Source organism: Spermophilus citellus (genome assembly GCF_964194105.1).
Source record: "Spermophilus citellus genome assembly, chromosome: 15".
In the NCBI taxonomy this organism is placed as follows: Eukaryota; Metazoa; Chordata; class Mammalia; order Rodentia; family Sciuridae; genus Spermophilus; species Spermophilus citellus.
In genome coordinates this window covers 26,295,592-26,317,871 of record NC_138195.1, presented here as the reverse complement: position 1 = coordinate 26,317,871, position 22,280 = coordinate 26,295,592, and the positions used below count along the sequence as shown (strand labels likewise).

Below are 22,280 nucleotides of genomic sequence, written 5' to 3'. Positions count from 1 at the left end.
CCACTCTAGATTTTCAGGAGGGATCAATGGCAAATATGCCTATCTGAGGCTTACATCTGCAAGCTTCTCAAACTCTCTAGTTCTCTCATGGTTTAAGAGATTCTACAAATAAAGTGGAAATTTCTGTTGGCTCTGAGACAGAATTTACCTATGCCTGGAACAAAATTCAGTTAAAAAACAGTTCCCGAAGCAGTATGGAGATTCCTTAGAAAATTTGGCATGGAACCACCATTTGACCCAGATATCTTACTCCTTTGTCTGTCTATACCCAAAGGACTTAAAATCAACACACTAGGGGCTGTGATTGTGGCTCATTGGTAAAGCACTTGCTTAGCACATGTAAGGCATTGGGTTCAATCCTCAGAACCACATTATAAAAATAAATAAAATTAAATGTTCATAACAGCTGAATTCACAACAGCTAAATTGTGGAACCAACCTAGATACCCTTCAATAGATGAGTGGATAAAAAAAACTGTGGTATACACATATAATGGAATATTACTCAGCACTAAAAGAGAATAAAATTTGTGGCATTTGCAGGTAAATGGATGGAGTTGGAGAATATCATGCTAAGTGAAGTAAACCAATCCCCAAAAAACCAAAGTCCAAATGTTCTCTCTGATATGTGGATGCTAATACATAGTGGGGGGGTGGGGGAGTGGAGGAACTTTGGATTGCAAAGAGGGCAGGGAGGGGAAAAAAAGGGAGAGGAGGGAAGAGGAGGGGAGAGGAGAGAAAGGGAGGAGGGGAAAGGAGAGAAAGGGAGGAGAGGGGAGGGGACGGGCAGGAGAGGGGCAGGGACGGAAGGAGAGAGAAGGAAAGGAGAAGGGAGGAAAGGGAAGGAAAGGGGAGGGGAGGGAGATTGGGGGTAGGAAAGATGGTGGAATGAGACAGACATCATTACCCTAGGTACATGTATGATTGCATGAACGGTGTGCTTCTATATTGTGCATAATCAGAGAAATTAGCAAGAAGACCCTGTCTCAAACTAAATAATAAAAAGGCCTGAGGATGCGGCTCAGAGATCAAGTGCCCATTCATGTACAATGAATTCGGCTGTCATGTATAACTAATTGAAACAAATAAAAAATAGTTCCATGCTTTCACCTAAATGGCTCCTCTTTATCCATGTTATTTTATCCTTCCTATCTTTAAGTCATTCCTCAAAGCAGAAAAGTAGTTCTGCTTTCTCTCTGAAACTGCATACTGACATCAAATGCTTTAAACAGTAGGGAAACCCCCTCCTTATGATACAAACACAGTCTAGTAATTTCTGTCTATTCTACACTTTATAGTCTTCCAGACAATAGAGAGGTTTATATGATACTTTTTTTCTAAAGTACAACAGCAAAATTAGTTTTTCCAAGTTGTCTAAGATTATCCTTAAGGTAAATATTTATATCCAATCATGATAACTCATTATTGTTATGACAGTACAATATAGTCTATTGGTTTTAAGTTATACAACATACTACAGTACATTTATACATACCTCTGCAGTTAAATTTGGCGGTGTCATAATGTCTTTCAGCACATCTAAAAGAAAAATTTAAAGTGGCATAAATTACCTTTTGTACTTGGGCATAATAACAAAAAGTTTCTTGAATCAGGCATTATGCTGAGTATTTTATATTCACTCTTTCATTTAATCCCAAGAATTCTGTGAGGTAGGTACTAAAACTATCCCCATTTTATGATTAAGGAAGTGAAGGTTTAAGATGTGAAGTATATGCAAATAGAGCTTATACATTTTCTTATCAAATTTGTGATGCCCTCATCATACAGCCCTACAAATTAAATTGCATCTATAATTTTCAAATTTACAGAAATTCTACATGTTATTAGAATGTACTTTTTTATTTCACAAGTACCTATAAACAAGTAAATAATTTCATTGTTGTCTTTATCTCACCAGATGAGCACATACAATTCTTAAACTATTATTTGAAAACATGTTAAAAATATTAAAAGCAAAAGGACAAAAGAAAACTGAATGATGCTAATCTATTTGGACACGATGCTTACTAAATTTTTTTAAACCAGACCTTTCTCCCTTTAGATAAACCAAAGTCATTTTTAGTGAATCCACTCTAGATTTTCAGGAGGGATCAATGGCAAATATGCCTATCTGAGATTACATCTGCAAACTTCTCAAACTCTCCAGTTCTCTCATGGTTTAAAGGGTTCTACAAACAAACTGGAAATTTCTGTGGGCTCTGAGACAGAATTTACCTATGCCTGGAATAAAATTCAGTTAAATAATCTCTCAGATTATAAATTTTAATATCTGAAAGCAATGAAAGAATAAGTAAAATCAATACAGGATAGTAAAATTCTAACATTGCATTCATAGAGCATACAAATATTTGTCTTTTTAATGGTAGTGATGTCTTTGTTATTATGTACTGGCTTACTCATAATTGACAGTGTGGTCAGCAGCATCATAGTAAATCCAACTACCACCAAACCAGATTTTTAAAACTATTTAAAATAAAAATCAATATTTTAGAACAAATTATGATCTACTGTTCCTTAACCTACAATTCCAAAATCCTAAACTTACAAAACAGCTAAAATTTTCTTTTAATTTATGGCAATCTCAATTGTAGAATCTGATTTGAGGTTTTAAGATTGTATGTAGTCCTTAATTAATATACTTAAAGAGTATATGCTTCTGTATTGCCTTCCTGAAAACCAAAAAATTCAGAATATTAAAACATAACTAGCTCCAAAATTTTTAAATAAGCTACTGTGAACCTGTATTATACATTTAGAAATATGGAAAACATTTATAATTCCTCTAAAGTTTCAAATTCACAAGAAAATTGAACTAATTATAAATTAAAACTGTTAAAAAATTGGTCATACTTATAATAAATCGACTTTCACATTACCACTCAAAACAAAGTTTTTTTTCTTTTTAGTATATTGTAATTTAGAATACTGAGTTTTGCTAAAAAGAAAATGTATTTAGTAATGTCATATGTATCCCTGTTAAATAATTCCATACAAATGTGAAAAACATGATAAACAGAAATGACCAATAAAATAGTTAAATTTTATACTTTCTTTAGCAGACTGATCAGTAGTGGACAATCCATGGTGCAGTATTTTAAAAGGAATTCTGTAAAGGCTTAGGAAGTGGGATATAAGGCTATAAAATAACTCTAAGAAGCTAGTTTCATAACAGCTCAAAAGAAAATAAATGTCAGGGGCTGGGGTGGTAGCTCAGTGGTAGAGTGCTTGCCTAGCATGTGTGAGGCACTGGGTTTGATTCTCAGCACTGTGGAGGGAGGGAAGAAAGGAAGGAAGGGTCCATTGACACTAAAAAATAATAAGAAAAAAGAAAATAAATGTCAGTTTCATGTAGATTCAGTTCTCTAAACTTCCCATACTTTTTTCAGGATATCAAAATGTTTGGTTTGGGAGCTGAAGGTTGTAGCTCAATGGTGCAGCACTTGCCTAGCACACATGAAGCCCTAGGTTTGATCCCCAGCATAGTACTCTAAGATGAATATATGGAGGGAAAGAGGAATAACAAGTACTAAATGCTATGAGATGTGCAAACCTTCTAAGAATTTTTATGTTTTTTTTTCATCCTCACAAACATGTAATAATGACTAATATTAGCCTCATATTTTTATGAGAAAGCAGAACCTTGCCCCAAATCACAATATATAAATGAAAAATCAGAACAAGCTCAGTATCACTGGTTACAAAACATTTTTTATTACTGCATCATACTTCTACTTAGAATAAAAAACATTAAAAGTTTTAAATATGAAAGCAAGTTTATTCAAATTTTAATCAAAGCCACCTTCCTACTCAAGCAATATTTGTCACAAAATACAAAGCCAACCAACAGTGATGATAAAAAACAAAAACATTATGATGATCTTTACAGGTAAGTATGGGGGTCTGGAAAGTATAAGCTAGGACTGGTGGTGGTGCAAATGCTCAAGGTAAGGGCTAGAAGGGTAAAGACGAAGACTCTGCTCTCCCTAAACACATGTATGCACACACACAACCCCCCCCCCAACAAAATTTATTTTATATTTTTTGTAATATATTAGTGATAAATCTCAACATATTAAAATCAAAGATACTTAGAAAACAATTGGGATTTAATCATTTCAATATCTTTATAATTAAAACTCAAAAGATATAATTTTTTATTATTACCCTTTATACTACTTATATGAGACAAGAAAAATGAAGAAGTACTGAGGGTTTTTTTTTTTTTTTAAGTGGTAGTAGGCAGAGTGAAGAAAGGGATAAGAATAGGAAAAATTTCCAAAGTGATACTTGCCATATAGTTAGCTAAGCAGGTGAGTCTCTTCTTTACTCTCTACAACATAGCTACGTTTATCTTACATAGGAGGAGGGCCAGGGTTGTGGCTCAGTGGTAGAGCACTTGCCCAGCAAGTGTGAGGCACTGGGTTCGATCCCCGGCACCACATAAAAATAAAACAAAAGTATTATGTCCATCTACAGTTAAAAAAAATTTTTTTAAAAAACTCAATATGAGAGGCTAGGGATATAGCTCAGTTGGTAGGGTATTTGCCTCACATGTACAGTGCCCCAGGTTCAATCCCCAGCACCTCCACCAAAAAAAAAAAAAAAAAAAATCAATACTAGCTAAAGTTTTACTACAAAAGGATTAAGTATATCAGCAAAATATGCAATGAAATATATAAATCTTTTGAAAATTAGCATTTGGTGAATACTAAGGTTAACTATATATGACTTTATTCCTATCTCCCTTCCTTCCCTATCATTACCAGTGTATAGATTATAAAGAGAGAAAAACAAAAATAAAAAGTACTTGTACCCTAAAATATACTGATTAATTTAACAAGCATCAGTATATTTAAATTTTGATAATTCTATAAGGCTAATTTTACCTAGTATTAAAAATAATTTAGTGAAAGCCTGAAGAAACTATAGAGACATAAATATTTAGTTATTACAAAGTTCACATTATGAATTCTTCTTCATCCATGTATGTCATAATTGCAATTGCTATAAAAGACTTAACATATTATTAAATGTGGGTATACCTAGTGTACATATTTTAAGATCTTCCTATCTGTATGTTTCCAAAGAAAAAGATATCACATGTAATTACTATTCTAAAAATTAAAGAAATAAAATAGAAACAACTGTTAATGATGCTAGACTCACTTACCCAGAACCAGATATATAATAAGCAGGGGTGGAAAGAAGGTAAAGGTTGGAAAGAAACATCAGAAACATACTACAGACTGATAGCTCTAGAAACTTTTCAAGAGAACAAAATTGGGGGAGGTTAAAACAAAAAATAAAGGGAACACTGGCATCAACAGTGGATGGATTGCTACTATGACTGTTAACTCTCTTAACTTCTGTAGGCTTCATATTCCCCATTTGAAAATGAGAAGGTTATACTAAAAGATTTCTTTCAGTACTTTCCAGCTCTGAAAGTCCACAATTCCATGTGAGGAGGGGGAGTTAATATGCATTAAAAGCTATTCTAGACTAATAAAGAGTTATTTCATTATCTTGGGATTCCAATGTTTGGAAATACAAATCAGGCATTCCCATTCCCAGGCTATCCCCAAAAGCCAATTTTAACCATAATAATGTAGTAAGTGTCCCACAACATCAATAGTACAAGCCTAAATCCTAAGTTCCAGAAAGCAGGAAGCCACTACATACAGGAATGAAAACAATTTCCTTCCCTTTAGATATGCTAAACTAGAATAAAATTATGACAATTGCAGAATTTGTCTTTTGACCTCCCTTTTAAGATTCCAAATCCCCAATTCTGAGAGTCTAAGACTGACAAGATCTATTTAATGGATTTCAGCTTTTGACAATTCTTTTTTGTTGTTGTTAATTCAACTTCTGAATAGAGATGTTCAAAAAGCACAAAGCTATGTGGTTTTTATTTTTCTACAAAAGAACAACAAGGCAGTATAAGAAAGGTTAATCTAGAATAGATGACCCCTAAATGCACAGATCATTTGTAAACTGGGCTCACCTAAACTTAAGCATGTTTTATCACTGAAACTCCCCAGGCACACATACACACATCACAATCTGACAAAAATAAATGATCTGCCACATTCCAAACACTATTATGCCAACAATCTCCTTACTTGCCATTCACTCTGCTATGCCATTTTCCTTCTTCCTTGGCCTGGGAGTCAGTCCCTACTGATTCTGTTCACTACAACTCAAATATCCTTCCTTTATGAAAATTGTCAAATGGAACACAATTACTATTTCTACTGTTCTCTTCAATGCCTTCTTGTATTCAAGAATTACATCTTCTATTAATACTTTCTCTAATTTTCACATTAGACGACAAGCTACCTCAGGACTGAACTGGTATCTTATCCTTTCTGTACCCACGTCCCAATGTGTTTTATAATGTCTAACATTATATATATATATAACATTTGATAAATAACTCTACAAAAACAATTGTGACCAAGTATATAACTTTATATATTTTTTTCTATTGTAATCATTTATAAATAGAAAAAAATAAAGGCCAGGTACCAGTCTTTAAAATGTAATGTTTTTCCAATTTTTCAAAAATTAGAAAATGGTTAGTACTTTGAGAAGGAAAAATAGTCTTCAAGGGAAAAATCATTTAAGAATTTTTTTCCCTTCCTTCCCTTCTTTTTTTCCTTTCATGTCTCTATTCCCAAAGTCAAAAGAAAAAGCAGAAAATTAAAGATAAGGTCAACTAGCTCTATCAAGTAGGCAACCCTTAAAACCCTGCCCAAGACAATAGAAACTATCTAATTCAACAATTTTAGATAACATATCTTATGTTACAAACCAAATACTCTAATACCTTCTTCAATCAATTGATCAAGAGACTGAATAAACAAAATCATATCCGCTCTGGAGAATGCCTCCATGGAAGACATCTTAACAGAAGCTCTCCTATGGATTACACTTCAAATAACCACAGGGTTAGGGGCTCAAAAGTGGGCTAGATGCCAAGTCATTTAAAGCAGATCAAGTAACGTGAATCTGTGCCAACATTGTTTTATCTCATCATTACACTTTCTAAATGATCTAACAGTGTTCTCAGTCTTCTTCAACTAATTGTCTTAGGAATACAATTCTAGTAAAATATATATCTTTAACTCTACCTTACTCTAACAAAAAAATAACTTTCACTTATTAGTTATTTAGAAGATATTTGCAAGCGTACAAATAAGAAAACATACTTACAGATTGTATATCTTGTAATGGTTTTTATGCTTTGAATCCAAAAACCTTAAAACAAAACAAACAAACAAAAAGCCACCATTAACAAAAATGAGCTAACATTTGAAATTACATTAAAAACTATTGAGAAGAACCAAAAGACAGATTCTATTTTTCCTAATCTCGAATACCCTTAAGTAAAAATAAATAAATAACCCAAATAAATAATCATGTCATTCTTAAATAATTACTACATTACATAGAGTTATACAATCTGAAGTAAAGCCAGAGCTTTTCACAGAATATTTTCCTTATCTTCTCTTTTTGGAATAACAAAACAAGATTGAGCAGTAAGAAATAATTTATTGAAAAAGGCAGCATTAGTATTTAACTCAAGTTCACCTAGCTCACACAAATTTGCAAGGTACAAGAAATCTAGTACTCTTAAAATTCAGCCATAGTTTTCTTTCAAACAAAGAGCTTGACATTAAGATTCAAGCAGCAACTATTAACTCTGTAAAAGTTATTGTTAGCATTTTCACATATATACTCTTATTTACTTCTCACAAACTTCTGAGAGGATAGCTTATTCACATTTTACAGAGGAAAGAGATAGATCTCAAAACTAGTAAGTAAAAGAATCAAAACCAAAGACTATGCCTCAAGACAATTATGGAACTAAACAGTAACAATTACAGGTACCACAAGTCTTTACTACATGTAGACACTTATTTAAAGTATTCTATGTATGTAAATTTGTTTAATCCTCAACCTTATGAGGTAGGTAATTGAAGAGTTATAAGAATATAATACTGAAGAACTATCAGAAAAAAATATAGAAGACAAATGATAAACAGAAAGCTTTATTTAAAAAGTGAGTTTTCAAACAAAAAGGGACATGAATACCCAGTAAAATTTTGAAATTTTTGAATGCTGAAGAGACAAAAAGAAGACCCTATAACACTGCCGGAAACATCTGCATAAAAAGAATGTGGAATCAAAATGACAGTGCCCCCTTTTCCTGCCAACAGTAGAGATTCAACACAGAGGCACTTTACCACTTTACCATATCCACGGCCTTTCTTTTTTTTTTTTTGAAACAGGGTCTCACGAAGTAGCTGAAGCTGGCCTCAAACTTAAGATCCTCTTGCCTCAGCCTCCTGAGTCACTGGGATTAGACACATACCACTGTATCTAATATCTTTAAAAAATATTAGGCAAAACATTCTGATTTTCATGAAAAATATTTTCAGCCTAGAATTCTACACCAAGACAGTCTATAAATCAAATGAGTATTAAAAAAAAGTTTCTTAAAATAAGCAAACTCTAAAATAATTTTACTTTCCTATAGTTTCCCAGGAAGTTACAAAGATATGCCAAAACCAGAGTAGAAAACAATGAAAACTGATGACAGGTTCCAGGAACTGAAGAATCCAACTCACAGGAGAGGACAGGTGAATCCCCAGAATGATGGTGAAGAGGCATCAAAGACTTCTATATAGCAAGTCTAGAGAGCAAAGATCCTTGAGAAGATAAAACTGACAGGACACCAAATGTGCTCAGAATTGGGGTGAATTTGTGAATTAATTAAAATTAAGAACATAGAAAACTAAACAAGTAAAAGAAAAAAATGAGACCTTTGTAATTCCAGGGAAAACTAAATATGTAGGAAAAAATATTAGTCACAATATACTATATTGCTAGCCAGGAATGCCATTTATCTAGTAATAACCACATAAAAAGCTCAATATAACCAAAACTACAATATAACTATTAGAAGGAGGGAAATTGGAGAGGAAGTCTAAAAATATGTGTGTGATGGGGAGGAGAAAAAGAGTCCATGAACTTGAATGTGAAAAAAACCATGTTATACGATAGTACAAGCAGTACTTTAAACTATCACTAATAAAAGTTACATATTTCATTCACACTACAATTCTTACAGATAAGTTATAAAAGGTTTAGCTGAGGTGAAAAGGCAGAGATTAGAGAATTAGAAATCTGAGTTGGTAAAACAGCTAGCTAGAGTCTGTAAAGCAGGGTGCCAGAGATGTGGTAGGTAATGTATAGGAAAAAGGAAAAACAAGTTTGCATAGATTTCACCTCTGGTTTTTGGCAAAGCGCTGGGCTGCATATATGCAGAATCTGAAATTATAATGAGAAGACACCAGAGGCAGTGCAATATTAAAAGAAGCTGGAATTCTGGCCCAACCAGAGAGGAAAGACCTGAGTACCCCTGATATTCAGCTGAGACCACAGAAGTCCCACTTTAGAAGTAGGGACCATAAGACTGTACAAAAGATAAATCTGAAATAGGCCTACCTTAACAAAGAAAACCAAGCCTAACAATATCAAATCAACCATTAATTTAAATGCCTGTTAAAATGAATCTCAGTACCCTCAGAGAAAATAACAATCTGAATCCCTTCACATTCAAGAACCAATTAAAATTTACTAGACAGGCAGAGCAGAAAAATATGACCCATAACCAAGGAGGGAAAAAAAAAAGTCAACAGAACCAGTTCCAAAATACGTACAAAAATGTAAAGGAAAATGATTAAAATGAGTGAAAAGATGAAAAGTTAAAAAAAAAAAAGATATAGACAATCTAAAAGAAGATGCAGTCTTCAAAAGTCTAATACCTAAGAAGAAAAGTCTATTGGACAGCCTCAACTGAAGACAGCAGAAGAAAGGTGTGGCAGATTGTATTTCCCAAAATTTCACTGAACAAATATTTGTCAAGCACTTGCCAGAGCTACTACAGAAACAATAATAATGTAACTTCAAGTACTGACAATTGCAATTATGAAGGCTCCTTGAGAAACCCAGTGGAGAACCTTTTTAAGATATCCCATTCAAAAAACAGCCTAAGGACATTGGATATCTCCCAATAATCCTAAGTAGATGAATCAGAAAAATTAGCATCTGGAAAAGCAAAATTATTTGCTACATCCTTCTGTAGTTATTTGGGAACCATATATATTTCCCCTGCTATATTCACATTTAATCTACACTTGCTTAGAATCTGAGTATAATTACAATTGTTAGAGCTATTACTAATACATGGAACCATTTTTTAAATACATAAATAATTCTTGCTTTAACCCCATTTAAATAGGTTAGCTCCAAACATCCTAGACCTTAACTACTATCTCCCATATATCCAATGACAAAGTAAATATGATGGTGAAACTTAACTCTTACCTTCACATAACAAAAGAACCAAAATAACAGCTTCATATAATCCCACTGAAAAAATAGTGATTCCCAGTACTCAAGAAAATCTACTCTCTCTAAAGAGGTATAAAACTAAAGGGTGAAGAAATAAGCCATAGCAGAAGTGACCTATAACTCGACAAAGAAATTCTGGTCATCAAAAGTAATATAAGAGGGCTGGGGCTGGGGCTGGGGCTCAGTGGTAGAGCACTTGCCTGGAATGTGTGAGGCACTGGGTTTGATTCTCAGCACCACATATAAATAAATAAAATAAAGGTCTATCAACAACTAAAAAAAATTTTTTAATTAATATAAGAAATGTCACCAGGCATGGTGGCACACATCTGTGATCCCAGCAGCTCGGGAAGCTGAGGCAGGCGGATCAAGAGTTCAGAGCCAGCCTCAGAAAAAAAGGGAGGCGCTAAGTCAAACACTGCTCCAAAGAAGTTGAATCATTTTGTGCTTTTACCAATAGGCCTGAGCTTTCCAATTGATCTACATCCCTGCCAACCCTTGTTAATCCTGTGAAATTTTAGCCATTCCAGTAAACATCAAACAGCATTTCATGTTTTAATTTTCATTTCCCTCAAGACTGATTTGAAACATCTTTTCAAATGTTTATTGACCATATATTTATCTCTTTTGTAAACTTTGTATCTTTTCCTGTTTTTGTCCGTGGCCCTTTCATTTCCTTAATTGTGCTCTTCAAAGAGCATAAGTTTTTAATGCTGATGAAGTCAAATTTGTCCACTTTTTCTTATAAAGTAATTTTCTATGTCTAAGAAATAGAAATATAAGATTTCTATTTCTAAAGATCTTCAACTAAAGATTTTCTTCCATATTGCTATCTGTAAGTTTTATACTTTAAAACTTCACTTTTATGTTTTGATGAGAGTTATACATCAAGGTTTATTTCGTTTTCTGTGTTGTTTGTTAAAAGACTCTCCTTCCCTTAGCAAGACCCTGTCTCTAAATAAAATGTATAAAAAAGGCTGGGGATGTGGCTCAGTGGTTAAGTGCCTCTGGATACACTCCCTGGTACCAAAAAAAAAAAAAAAAAAAAAAAAATCCCTTCTTACCACTCTGAATTCTGCTGACCATACCTCTCAAACATACTTAAGATAATCTGCACATTATGGGAAAAGGTAAATTTTATATAAGTTTATGCTCTGCTACTTATAGATATGTATTACTCTATGAGTCATCTATTTTTGTAACCATCTGTGGTCCGTCATTTATTTTAATTCACACTTCTTACTAATGACGGTGATAGGGAGGGAGACACTGAGATTAGGAAGTTCATTTGTACTATTTCAGCCAATCTGTGAATGTAAAAACTACCCTGTGGCCTTGCTGTGGTCCACCCTGCCTGGTGTGGAACAGATGCCTGTCTTGACACCCACCCTCGGGATGGAGTGGAACTCACTCACTGGTTCTTTCATCTCACCCTTAACTCCAGCACAGCCCTGTGCTGTTGGCCTGCGGAGGGTGTTCTGGTGAGGTGCCAGTGTGCAAAGGGAACTTTAGTTTTTCCTCTGGTTTTAATTTGCTGCCCATTTACTTACATGTGTACTGTATTTGTTTACAGACTGTAAGTGGATGTATAATTTAAAGCTTGGTTTAATAAACATTTAACCCATCCAAAAAAAAAAACTTAATCTCAGCATCTTTGTCAAAAAATTTTTTGTGGAATCTCTATTCTATGCCATTAAGTATTTAACCAACAGAAACAAAAATATGTTCCTGAAGTCTTGTACATGAATGCTCATACCAACTTTGCTCATGATAAACCCTGAGAACAATACAAGTGTTCACCACAGGTGAATGGATACATAAATTATGCCATGTACATACAATATGAATTAGCAATAAAAACAAATCACAGAAGCCTGGACTGGTGGCCCACACCTGTAATCCCAGCAGTTTGGGAGGCTAAGGAAGAATGGCCAGTTCAAAGCTAGCTTCTGGCAAATTAGCAAGGCCCTAAGTAACCCAGCAAGACCTTGTTTCTAAATAAAAATTTAAAAGAGGGCTGGGGAGGGCTGGGGTTGTAGCTCAGTGATAGAGTGCTTGCTAGCATGTGTGAGCACCACACATAAATAAATAAAGGTCCATTTACAACTAAAATAAATATATATTTTTAAAAAGGGCTGGGGATGCAGCTCGGTGGATAAGTGCCCCAGGGCTCAATCCCAGGTACAAAAAAAAAAAAAAAAAAAAAAAAAATGACAGTCAACAACTTTCCATGTCTTGGGTTTCACATCCGTAGATTCAACCAATGGCAGATGAAGAGGGAAGGTTACATGTATTTCATTTTCCTTGTCATTATTTCCTAAACAATACAGTATCACAACTATTTATATAGCACTTACATTGTGTTGTAAATATCTAGAGATGATTTAAAATATACAAAAGAGCTGGGTGAGGAGGCACATGCCTGTAATCCCAGATACTTGGGAAGCTGAGGCAGGAGGACTGCAGGTTCGAGACCAGCCATAGCAACTTAATGAGACCCTGTCTCAAAAGAAAACAGCTGGGGATGTAGCTCAGTACTAGAGTGCTCCTGAGTTCCATTCTTAGTACTGTTTAAAATGTGTGTGTGTGTGTGTGTGTGTGTGTGTGTGTGTGTGTGTAGAGAGAGAGAGAACATATATGCATATACTACACTATTTTATATAAGGGACTTGAGAATTTTGGTATAAGCAGGAGGGTCCTGGAACCAATGCTATGGAAATCAAGGGAAGACTATACTGTTAACAAGCAACAAAGAAAAAAAAATTGTTTTAATAATTTTTTAGTTGTAGATGGACACAATGCCTTTATTTTGTTTGTTTATTTTTATGTGGTGCTGAGGATTGAACCCAGTGCCTCGTACTTTCGAGGCAAGCGCTCTGCCACTGAGCCACAATCCCAGCCCAAAGAAAATTTTTAAAATACTACTCTAAGAGAAAGAAACCAGCTAAAAAATGAGTGCATACCATATGACAATATTTATAAAAAATTCTAGAATAGGCAAAATTTATCTACAATGATAGAAAGCAGGTGACACAGATGGGTACAAGAAAACTTCTTGTAATAGAAATGTGCTAAATCTTGATAGTGGTGATATTTACATGGGTGGATGGGTAGGTACGGTTACATGACAATTCATTGAACAGTATACTTTTTAGGGTACATTTTACTCCTCAATAAAACTGAGCAATAAAAAAGTAAGACGAATAGCCTGATTTATAAATACGTTGGTAAAATGCAACCTACTTTTTAAAAAATTCTCAAATTTATTTTAATACTAGGGGACAGCAATAGAAGAAATTCATCATCTTAAGAACTTTTAAGAATAAGCAGAACAGCACTGATTATCTAGAAATATATATCCAATATGACTTTCCACAATGATGAAAATGTTGTAGAACTGTGCTATCCAATACATATGTAGCCCCATGTAGCTGCTGCATACTTGAAATGTAGCTAGTGCAAATGAATGAGTCACTTAATTCTTGTTAAGTTCAAACATAAATAGCTACATGTGTCTACTGGGTTCAGAGATCTTTAAAAATTCACTGAACACCATACCCATGCCTCCTACTCATGTATAGAAATGGTATATTCTTGAAATAAAGCATAAAATTGAAAAACAGGAATACACTAATAATTAGGGACTTCACAATTTTTAACAAAATGCAGTTTTCTGTCAAGTTGTCTTGATATGCTTGGTTAATTTTATCATTTGATTAATGAAAATAAAGAAGGAAACTACAACTTTGAATATATTTTCAACAAAGAATGAGGAACAAGTTTGAGTGGAAATGCCAGGAAACAGAGAGAAAGTGTTCATATAATTTTAGAGTTCACGTCAGACAAGGAAGGAAATACTGGCATAGTTAGATATGATACAGATCAGTAAAAGAGATTTCAAAAGCTTCATTTAAATAACAGGCTATGAATTCATAAGCAACATAAAAGGAAAGGCTATGAAGGGGATTTAACAACTAAAATTTTGTACAAACAACTACAAATAATTCTAGTTTTTAAAAAGACAAACTTTTTAGAAGACCAACCAATTTAGCTATGAAGACTTACTTACAGAGCTTAGATTTAAAAGATAACATTTATAATGGCCAAAAATAGGAGAAAATAATCATAGATGAATACAAAATGGTAGTATTTATAAAGAACATAGAAATGGTATTAAAATAAAAGGCTGAGGAAGGGGAAAGTAAACCCAACAGAACCATAAAGAAATTAAAATAAATTAGAATTCCAAAAGTTGACAGCTATACACTGCTAGAAATCTCTCACTACTTGAAGGGGGCTGGGGGGGGCGTGGTTTACAGGGGATTGAACTCAGGGGCACTCAACCACTGAGCCACATCCCCATCCCTATTTTGTATTTTATTTACCAACAGGGTCTCATTGAGTTGCTTAGCACCTAATTTTTGCTGGGACTGGCTTTGAACTCACAATCCTCCTGCCTCAGCCTCCCAAACTGCTGAGATTATAGGTGTGCTGGGATTACAGGCATGCACCACTGCAACCAACTCACTGCTTATTTTTGTAGTCACAGAATTCAAATGGCCAAGAGACACAAGACATTATAAGACTGCCTGCACAAAGATTTTTCCTTATTTTTAAGAGAATTTGTTTAAAAAAATCATTAAGAAAAAAAAAATCTGGAAAAAAAAAGTTGAAGACAGGGTCAGTATACACATAAACATACCCCAACAAAAATATATAATATATACTGCCAATAAAACAGCAAAAAGTCGCTTAACCTCACAAGAAATTTAATCAAATCACACTTTTTGCCAACAAACTACAACCTCTATAGACATTTAACTTTTTTGTAAAGAAGGGAGGAAGCACTCAAACATTTTGGCACTAATATACAATGCCATTTTTTAAGGCAAAAGTTTAAATCATGGACTCAATTGACCTAGCAACTCCACAGCTTTTCCTTTAAGAATACATTTGCAAAATAACACCAAGATACTCATGTGAAGATATTTATTAGAGCACTGTTTTCATGGCAAAAAAAAAAAAGGAAACAAATATTCATTTTATGGCAGTGTTAATTATGGTATGATAATAAAATGAAATTAAAGGTAGTCAAAAAAAAAACAGCAGATGTCCACGCCAATATAAAAGATATATTGATTGAATGTAAAAAGGAGGTGTAGAATTGTGTGCAATATTTTTGCATCTGCTCTTTAAAAAGTTTATGAACAATAAAATCATTTTTTAAAAAATTTTAATAAATGTTTGGGAATAGGGTCTGAAGGTCAAGAATATAAAGTAGGAGAAATTTGTAGGAAACACTTATCATCTCTTTAGGCTGCTCAGCAATCAAACACCGTTGCAATCTAGAGAGAAGTTCAAGAGATCAGAAGAAGGTATTTCTTTCTTCATCTTTCATCACATGTACAGGCCTGAGGCCAATTAGGCCCTTCTGCTTTGGACACTGAATTTTAGTGTGTGAGGGCAACAGGCAGGCGTTAGGGATTCTTCATAGACATGACCGGTGTTGCTGAGAGTTCATGAGCACAGCCTGCGCTTTAGCAAGTATCCAAGCAGCAACAGTCTAAGCAGACTGATCTTGTTACAACCTCCTGGTCATATTTTGCTTCCCTGATCTTCTGTCCAACTTCTAAACCAGGTTCTCAAGCTATAAGCTGCCTAGTACTTTTCAAAAAAATTCCTTTCTAATTAAGTTTAATTAGTCCCTTTCTATCCTTTTCAACCAAGAACTCAAACTACCTTTTTTGCCCCCATTACTTTCCTATAGCTTGAGTGAGCGTTATAGAAATCATATGCCTCTCTAAAAACTGAACTTCATGATTTCTTAGCTAATACTGTGAGCAACAGTCAGGCTGATAGCAGAATAAACAATCTGGGTAAAAGAAAATAGTACAGCATTTTAAAAGTGGGGGGTGGTGGTGAGGGTTTACATTCTTTCAAGGAACTTGAATATTACTTAGGGAAACATTCATCATGGCTGTCCCTCCCACTTCCTCCTCTCTCCTCCCAAAGATTTCACACCCACAGTTGGCTCATTGTCTTGAAGGTCTGACACAATAGAAAGGCTAAAAAGGCAAAAAAAACAGCACTTTCCAAAGGGAAATGGGAAATTTTGCCTATAGATACTTGGAAAGTAGAGACTAAAAACAGAAAGGCAATATTCCCAAAACCTGGGTTATCTAAAATACATTTTTCTAATGAAACTATATTTTATTTCAAATAATTTCCATATACAAAAATCTTTTTACTTACACATGAGAACAAACACTGTCTTCATTTTTAAACATACATACATATCTATGTGAAGTTTAATTTATGTTAGGCACAGTAAAATATTAATAAAATACAATTATAAAATATACTATAATAAAAGTTATATAAACATGGTCCCTCTCCTGAAAAAGTAAAGATGAATATTGATTATTTCCAGACCATGGTTGACCCGATTAACTAAAACCTCAGAAAGCAAAACCACAAATAAGAAGAGTAACTTGCAGCCACATTAAAAAATAAAGAGCCAGGCATGCTAGTGCATGCTTGTAATCCCAGTAATTCCAGAGGTGAAGGCAAGAAGATGACAAGTTAGAGGCCAGTCTCAGCAAACTTGGCAAAACCCAGAGCAACTTAGACCCTGTCTCAAAATTAAAAATAAAAAATAAGACTAGGGATGCATGTAGCTCAGTGATTAAGGAAAGCATCCCTGGGTTCAATTCCCAGTACAGGAGGAAAAAAAAAAAAAAAGAAAGAAAGATCTCTGCTAAATGGTTAAGTATATGAACAATTATCAAAGCTAGTATTATTATAACTAGTTTTGTAACTCCATTGTTTGTTTTCTATATGACTTAAGACATTAATGCACTAAAAATTATTAATCTTGATACATAATGTATAAGGATGTAATTCTGTGATATCAAAGGCTGAAAGAAAAGGAGAAATGGAGCTGAATAGGAAATAAATTTTTATATGCTACAGAAAGCAAACTAATACTAATTGAAATTAGTATTGTAACTTTTGGATGCTAAATGTAATCCACTAAGAAAATAGCTATACAACATATACAAAAAGGAAATGATAAAAAATGTAAAACATTTCATTACAAACTATTAAAAGAACACAAAAGACAGGCAGAAAATGAGGGATAGAAAAGTCATAAAACATACAGGAGAAAAATGCTAAAATAGCAAAAGTTAATCCCTCTATATCAGTAATAAACTTACGTCTAAACATAAGTGTACCCTGAACAGCCAAAAACAACCAACCAACCAAAAATCTCTTTAAATATCACAACAGAGATGGAGGAAGGAAACTCTGATTTCAAAAATTTACAACAGTAATGGAAATAAAAATTTACAATGGTAATGGAAATAATGTAATCTTGGCAAAAAGACAAAGAGACCAATGAAATACAACAGAGAGCTCAAAAGTAGGTCCTTCATTAATTGACAAAGATGTCAAACCCATTCAATGAGAAGAATGGCAACATATAGTGCTGGGAAAACTAGATATCCATATGTAAAACTGTGAAACTGGACCTGTACCTCATACCATACACAATATTTAATTAAATGTAAGAGCTAAAACTATAGAACTCTTAAGACAAAAACAGGAGTATTCATGGTTCATGATATGAATTTGGAAATGATTTCGTGGATATGACACTTGAAAGCGCATCCAAGAAAACAAATTATACTTTAACAAACTAAAAAGTTTCTGCACAGCAAAGGATACAACTAACAAAGCAAAAAAGCCACTCAGAGAATGGAAGAATCTAATAAGGGATTCATATCCAGAACATATACAGAGCTCCTAAAATTAAAAACAAAAAAACCCAAACCTCCCAATTTATAAATGGGTTAAGGACTTGAACAGACATTTCTCCAAAGATGATATACAACAGTTAAGTACATAAAAATGTTCAACATCACCAATTATTAAGGAAATGCAAATCAAAACCGTAGTGATGCCACTTCACACCTGCTAGGATGGCTATTACTTTTAAAATAAAATAAGAGTTAGTGAGGATATTGAGAAATTGGAATCATTGTAAACCACAGGTGGAAGTGTAAAATGGTGGATTGGGGATGTAGCTCAGTGGTAAAGCGCTTGCCCTGTCATATGCAAGGCCTAGGATTCTATCACCGGAAAAAAGAAAGAAGCATAAAACGGTGCAGTCACTATAAGAAACAATATGGCAGTTTCTCAAAAATATTATCAAATTACTGTATTATCTAGTAATTTCATTTTGGGGGGTATATACCCAAAAGAACTCAAAGCAACACATTCAGAATTATTCACAACAACCAAAAGGAACCCAAGTGTCCATCAATGGATGGATGGACAAACAAAATGTGGCATACACATACAATGAAATATTTATTGTTCAGCTTTTAAAAGTTAATTCTAATACATGCTACAAAATGGATGAACCTTGGACACATGTTAAGTAAAATAAGTCAGTCACAAAAAGACAAATATTGCATGATTCCATTAGTAGAAAAGTCAAAACACATAGAGACAGAAAGTAGAACAATGGTTACTAGTAACTGAGTGGAGAGGAGATAGTTACTACTTAATAAACTTGGTGTTTCAGTATGGGATGATGAAAATATTCTAGAAATTGATAGTGGTAACAGTTACAAAACAATGTGAATGTGCTTAATGTCACATGTACACTCAAAAACGTCTAAATGGCAAATTTTATCTTTTTATATATATGAAAATATATATTACTACAATAAAAAATTACTCTCCTCTGGCCCTATTCATAATCATATTCTTATTTCTGCTTCTCCCCAGAGATACTTAATTCAGTATTTCTAAATATTATTCATTATATTGTTTGCCATGGATTTATTACCTACGTCTTTCCTATCATGGTAGGGCTGGCTTGCACAATTAGTTGTACCCTCGTACCTTCCTTTTTTTAAAATCCGACTAATAGTAATATCACAATTTGGGGTTAAATCAAGGAACGCTAATTGGTTTGGGAGTTTTGGTTTTGTTTGGTGCTAAATTGCTGAGGGTGCCTTTGAACTGCAATGCTCCTGCTTCAGCCTCCAAGCTGCTAGGATTACAGGTGTACACCACCACCCCCAGCTAACTAGTACATTTTTCTAAATTTGTTCAGTTTTCTAAGAATCTACTTCATTTTCCCCCCAAATATTTCAACATTCACCTATCAGTTCAATTTTCTTTCCTGAAGTCTTCTGGGCCCCTGTTCCAAATAGAGCTGGTAGCTCTTTAGCTTGTAGCTCAGTTGTCCTGTACGGGCTTTCCTTTATTGCTTCTGACCCTTCTCCTTTCCTCAGTTTATTCCTTTGTTTCCTGAAAGCATGTCTTCTAAAACACTCCTAAGAAATGTTTGTTATGGTTTGGATATGAAGATGTCCCCAAAAGTTCAGGTGTAAGACAATGCAGAAATGTTCAGAGGTAAAGTGAGTGAATTATCAAAGCTGCACTTGATCAATAAATTAATCTCATATGGATTCACAGACTCTAGGCAAGTAGGGTGTGACTGGAGGAGGGGGGGGTCACTGGTGGAATGCCTTTGGGATTTAGATTTTGTGCTTTGCAAGCATTACTCACTGCTTTCTGTCTTGCTGCCATGTCCTAAGCTGCTTTCCTCTGCCACACCCCTCTGCCATGATGTTCTGTTTCACAGCTATGGAATCAGTTATGGACTTAGACCTCTCAAACCAGGAGCCCTCACAATGTTGTTCTTATCAGATTTCTTGATCCCATCGTTTTGAATTCAAGAGCATTTTCTCCCATTCTGGAAGGTTTCACCTAGAGAATTCTAGGCTACAAACAGAAGTTTTGAGGTAGTGTGCCACCATCTTCATCCTTTAATTCTCCTACCAGGAAGATACATGTCAATCATGTTCCTAATCTCTCCTATAAAGAATCCTAAAAAACTTTTAAGATAGTCTCTTTATTTCTAGTGTTTTAAAACAAATTTCATAATAACTTGCCTAGCATGGGTCCTTTTTCCATTTATTCTGCTTGATACTATGCAGGTAGTTTCTATCTAGAAACTTGAATCCTAAAAAAATTTTCTAGTATTAATTCTTTCATGATCTCCCCTCCTAGATTGTTGTTGTTCTGGTTTTTTGTTTGTTTTGTACTGGAGATTGAACCCAGGGGCATTTTGCCACTGAAGTATATCCCTAGTCCTTCTTTGTTTGAGACAGGGTCTCACTAAGTTGTTGAGAGCCTTACTAATAATCTACTGAGGCTGTCCTCCAATTTGTGATCCTCCTGTCTCAACCTCTCAAATTGTTGGGATTACTGATGTGTGGCTCTCCTTTTTTTCTCTTTATGAAGCCTGTTGTCTAAAAGTAGATCTCTACACAATGATTCTACAGTACATTCTTAAATAATACAATTCACAAATACTATTCTACAATACTGAGTATCTAAAGCAGGCTATATGTGTATTAACAAAGCAAAAGCTCATACACATAGACTTAATTTTGATTTTATGAATTTATACAGAATCAACATTACAATCTCAAATGCCAAGTGAACAGAGTTTTGGCAGATCCTTCAACTTTTTAAAAGAAATTAGAAATACAGCCTTTTACATAAACTTTCCTGATTATTTTTAAGTATAGACAATAAATCCCAATTTTAAACACTATGTGTGGACCAACACTGTATTAAGCCAAGGGAAATGAACAGGCTAGACTAGCCCAGGAGTTTATAGGTTTTGTCCTCAGGTATATGAAATAATATAATTATTATAAAAATCAGCTTTAGAATCTAACAGACCCAGACTCAAACTTTCAACCTCACTATTTACCAGCTGTGGTTATTAAAAGGAAATACTTGGAGCTCAGTCTTGCAATAATTAAAAAAAAAAAAAAAAGACTTATCCATTGTTTTATATGCTGAGCTTCTTTACCCGTTGTAAGTATTTGTATTACAGGTTTAAGAATCTATGTTCTTCCTTAATGGCCTGTTATATACATTTTTATTTCTAAAGAAACTTTTCAAATGTTTTATTAATTCTATGTTCATCTCTCAGAAATGAATACATTATCAGCTTTGGAATCTAACAGACCCAGTTAAACTTCCTTTAATAGGGATAGATTTATTGTAGAGATTTAATATAACGGCACATGTAAACAACTTATACAAATTATACATGTAATTAGTATGTAAATAAATCCATGAAAAATGTTATCTACTATTAAAATACCTAAAGTAAATTGGTTCCCAAAATAAATATAAACATTGTTATAAACACTGTCTAATCCATTGAGGGTCCTTATTGAGAGCAGGGGGCGGTGGAGGAGAGAGTAGAGAAGGGTTAGGGGAGGAGAAAACCAAGGCAGACAATGGGAAAAAGAGTTTTCTTTTGGAGCGACCAAAAAATGTTCTGCCATTTGACAAAGGTGGTAGTTGTATTGTGAAGGTACCAAATGTCACAGAAATCATACACTGTAAAATAAGTATTTTGTTATGTGAATTTCACTGCAATGAAGGAAAAAAGTGGGAAACAGGGAGACAATATAGGGGGGGGGGGGAGTAAGAAACTGTTAAAAAGGTTAAATGGGCCTGATATTCCTTTCTCATAAATTATTTTTAAGTCTGCTTCTAATCTCTTTTCAAATTCTCTTTTTAACAGAATAGCCAATAATGATAATGGTTATGGCAAAACATTTCCTTGTTAATGAAAATCCATTTATGGGCTACAAGTATAGCTCAGTAGTATAGAACTTGCCTGCACAAACCCCTGGGTTTGATCCCCACCAAATAAATTGAGAGAGAGAGAGAGAGAGACAGACAGACAGACACACACACACACACACACACACACACACACGGAGGAAGAG

General features: G+C 34.1%; 1 protein-coding gene across 2 annotated transcripts in view; it reads right to left on the bottom strand.

Moving 5' to 3' along the window:
* PTEN (phosphatase and tensin homolog) overlaps positions 1–22,280 on the bottom strand; it is an 87,210-nt gene that overhangs the window by 32,399 nt on the left and 32,531 nt on the right. For both annotated transcript variants that reach the window (XM_081267098.1, XM_081267097.1), the window contains 2 exons: positions 7,237–7,281; positions 1,496–1,539 (listed from right to left, as the gene is read on the bottom strand). In XM_081267098.1, coding sequence (XP_081123224.1) covers positions 1,496–1,539; positions 7,237–7,281 — 89 coding nt within the window. The remainder of the gene's footprint in view (positions 1–1,495; positions 1,540–7,236; positions 7,282–22,280) is intronic.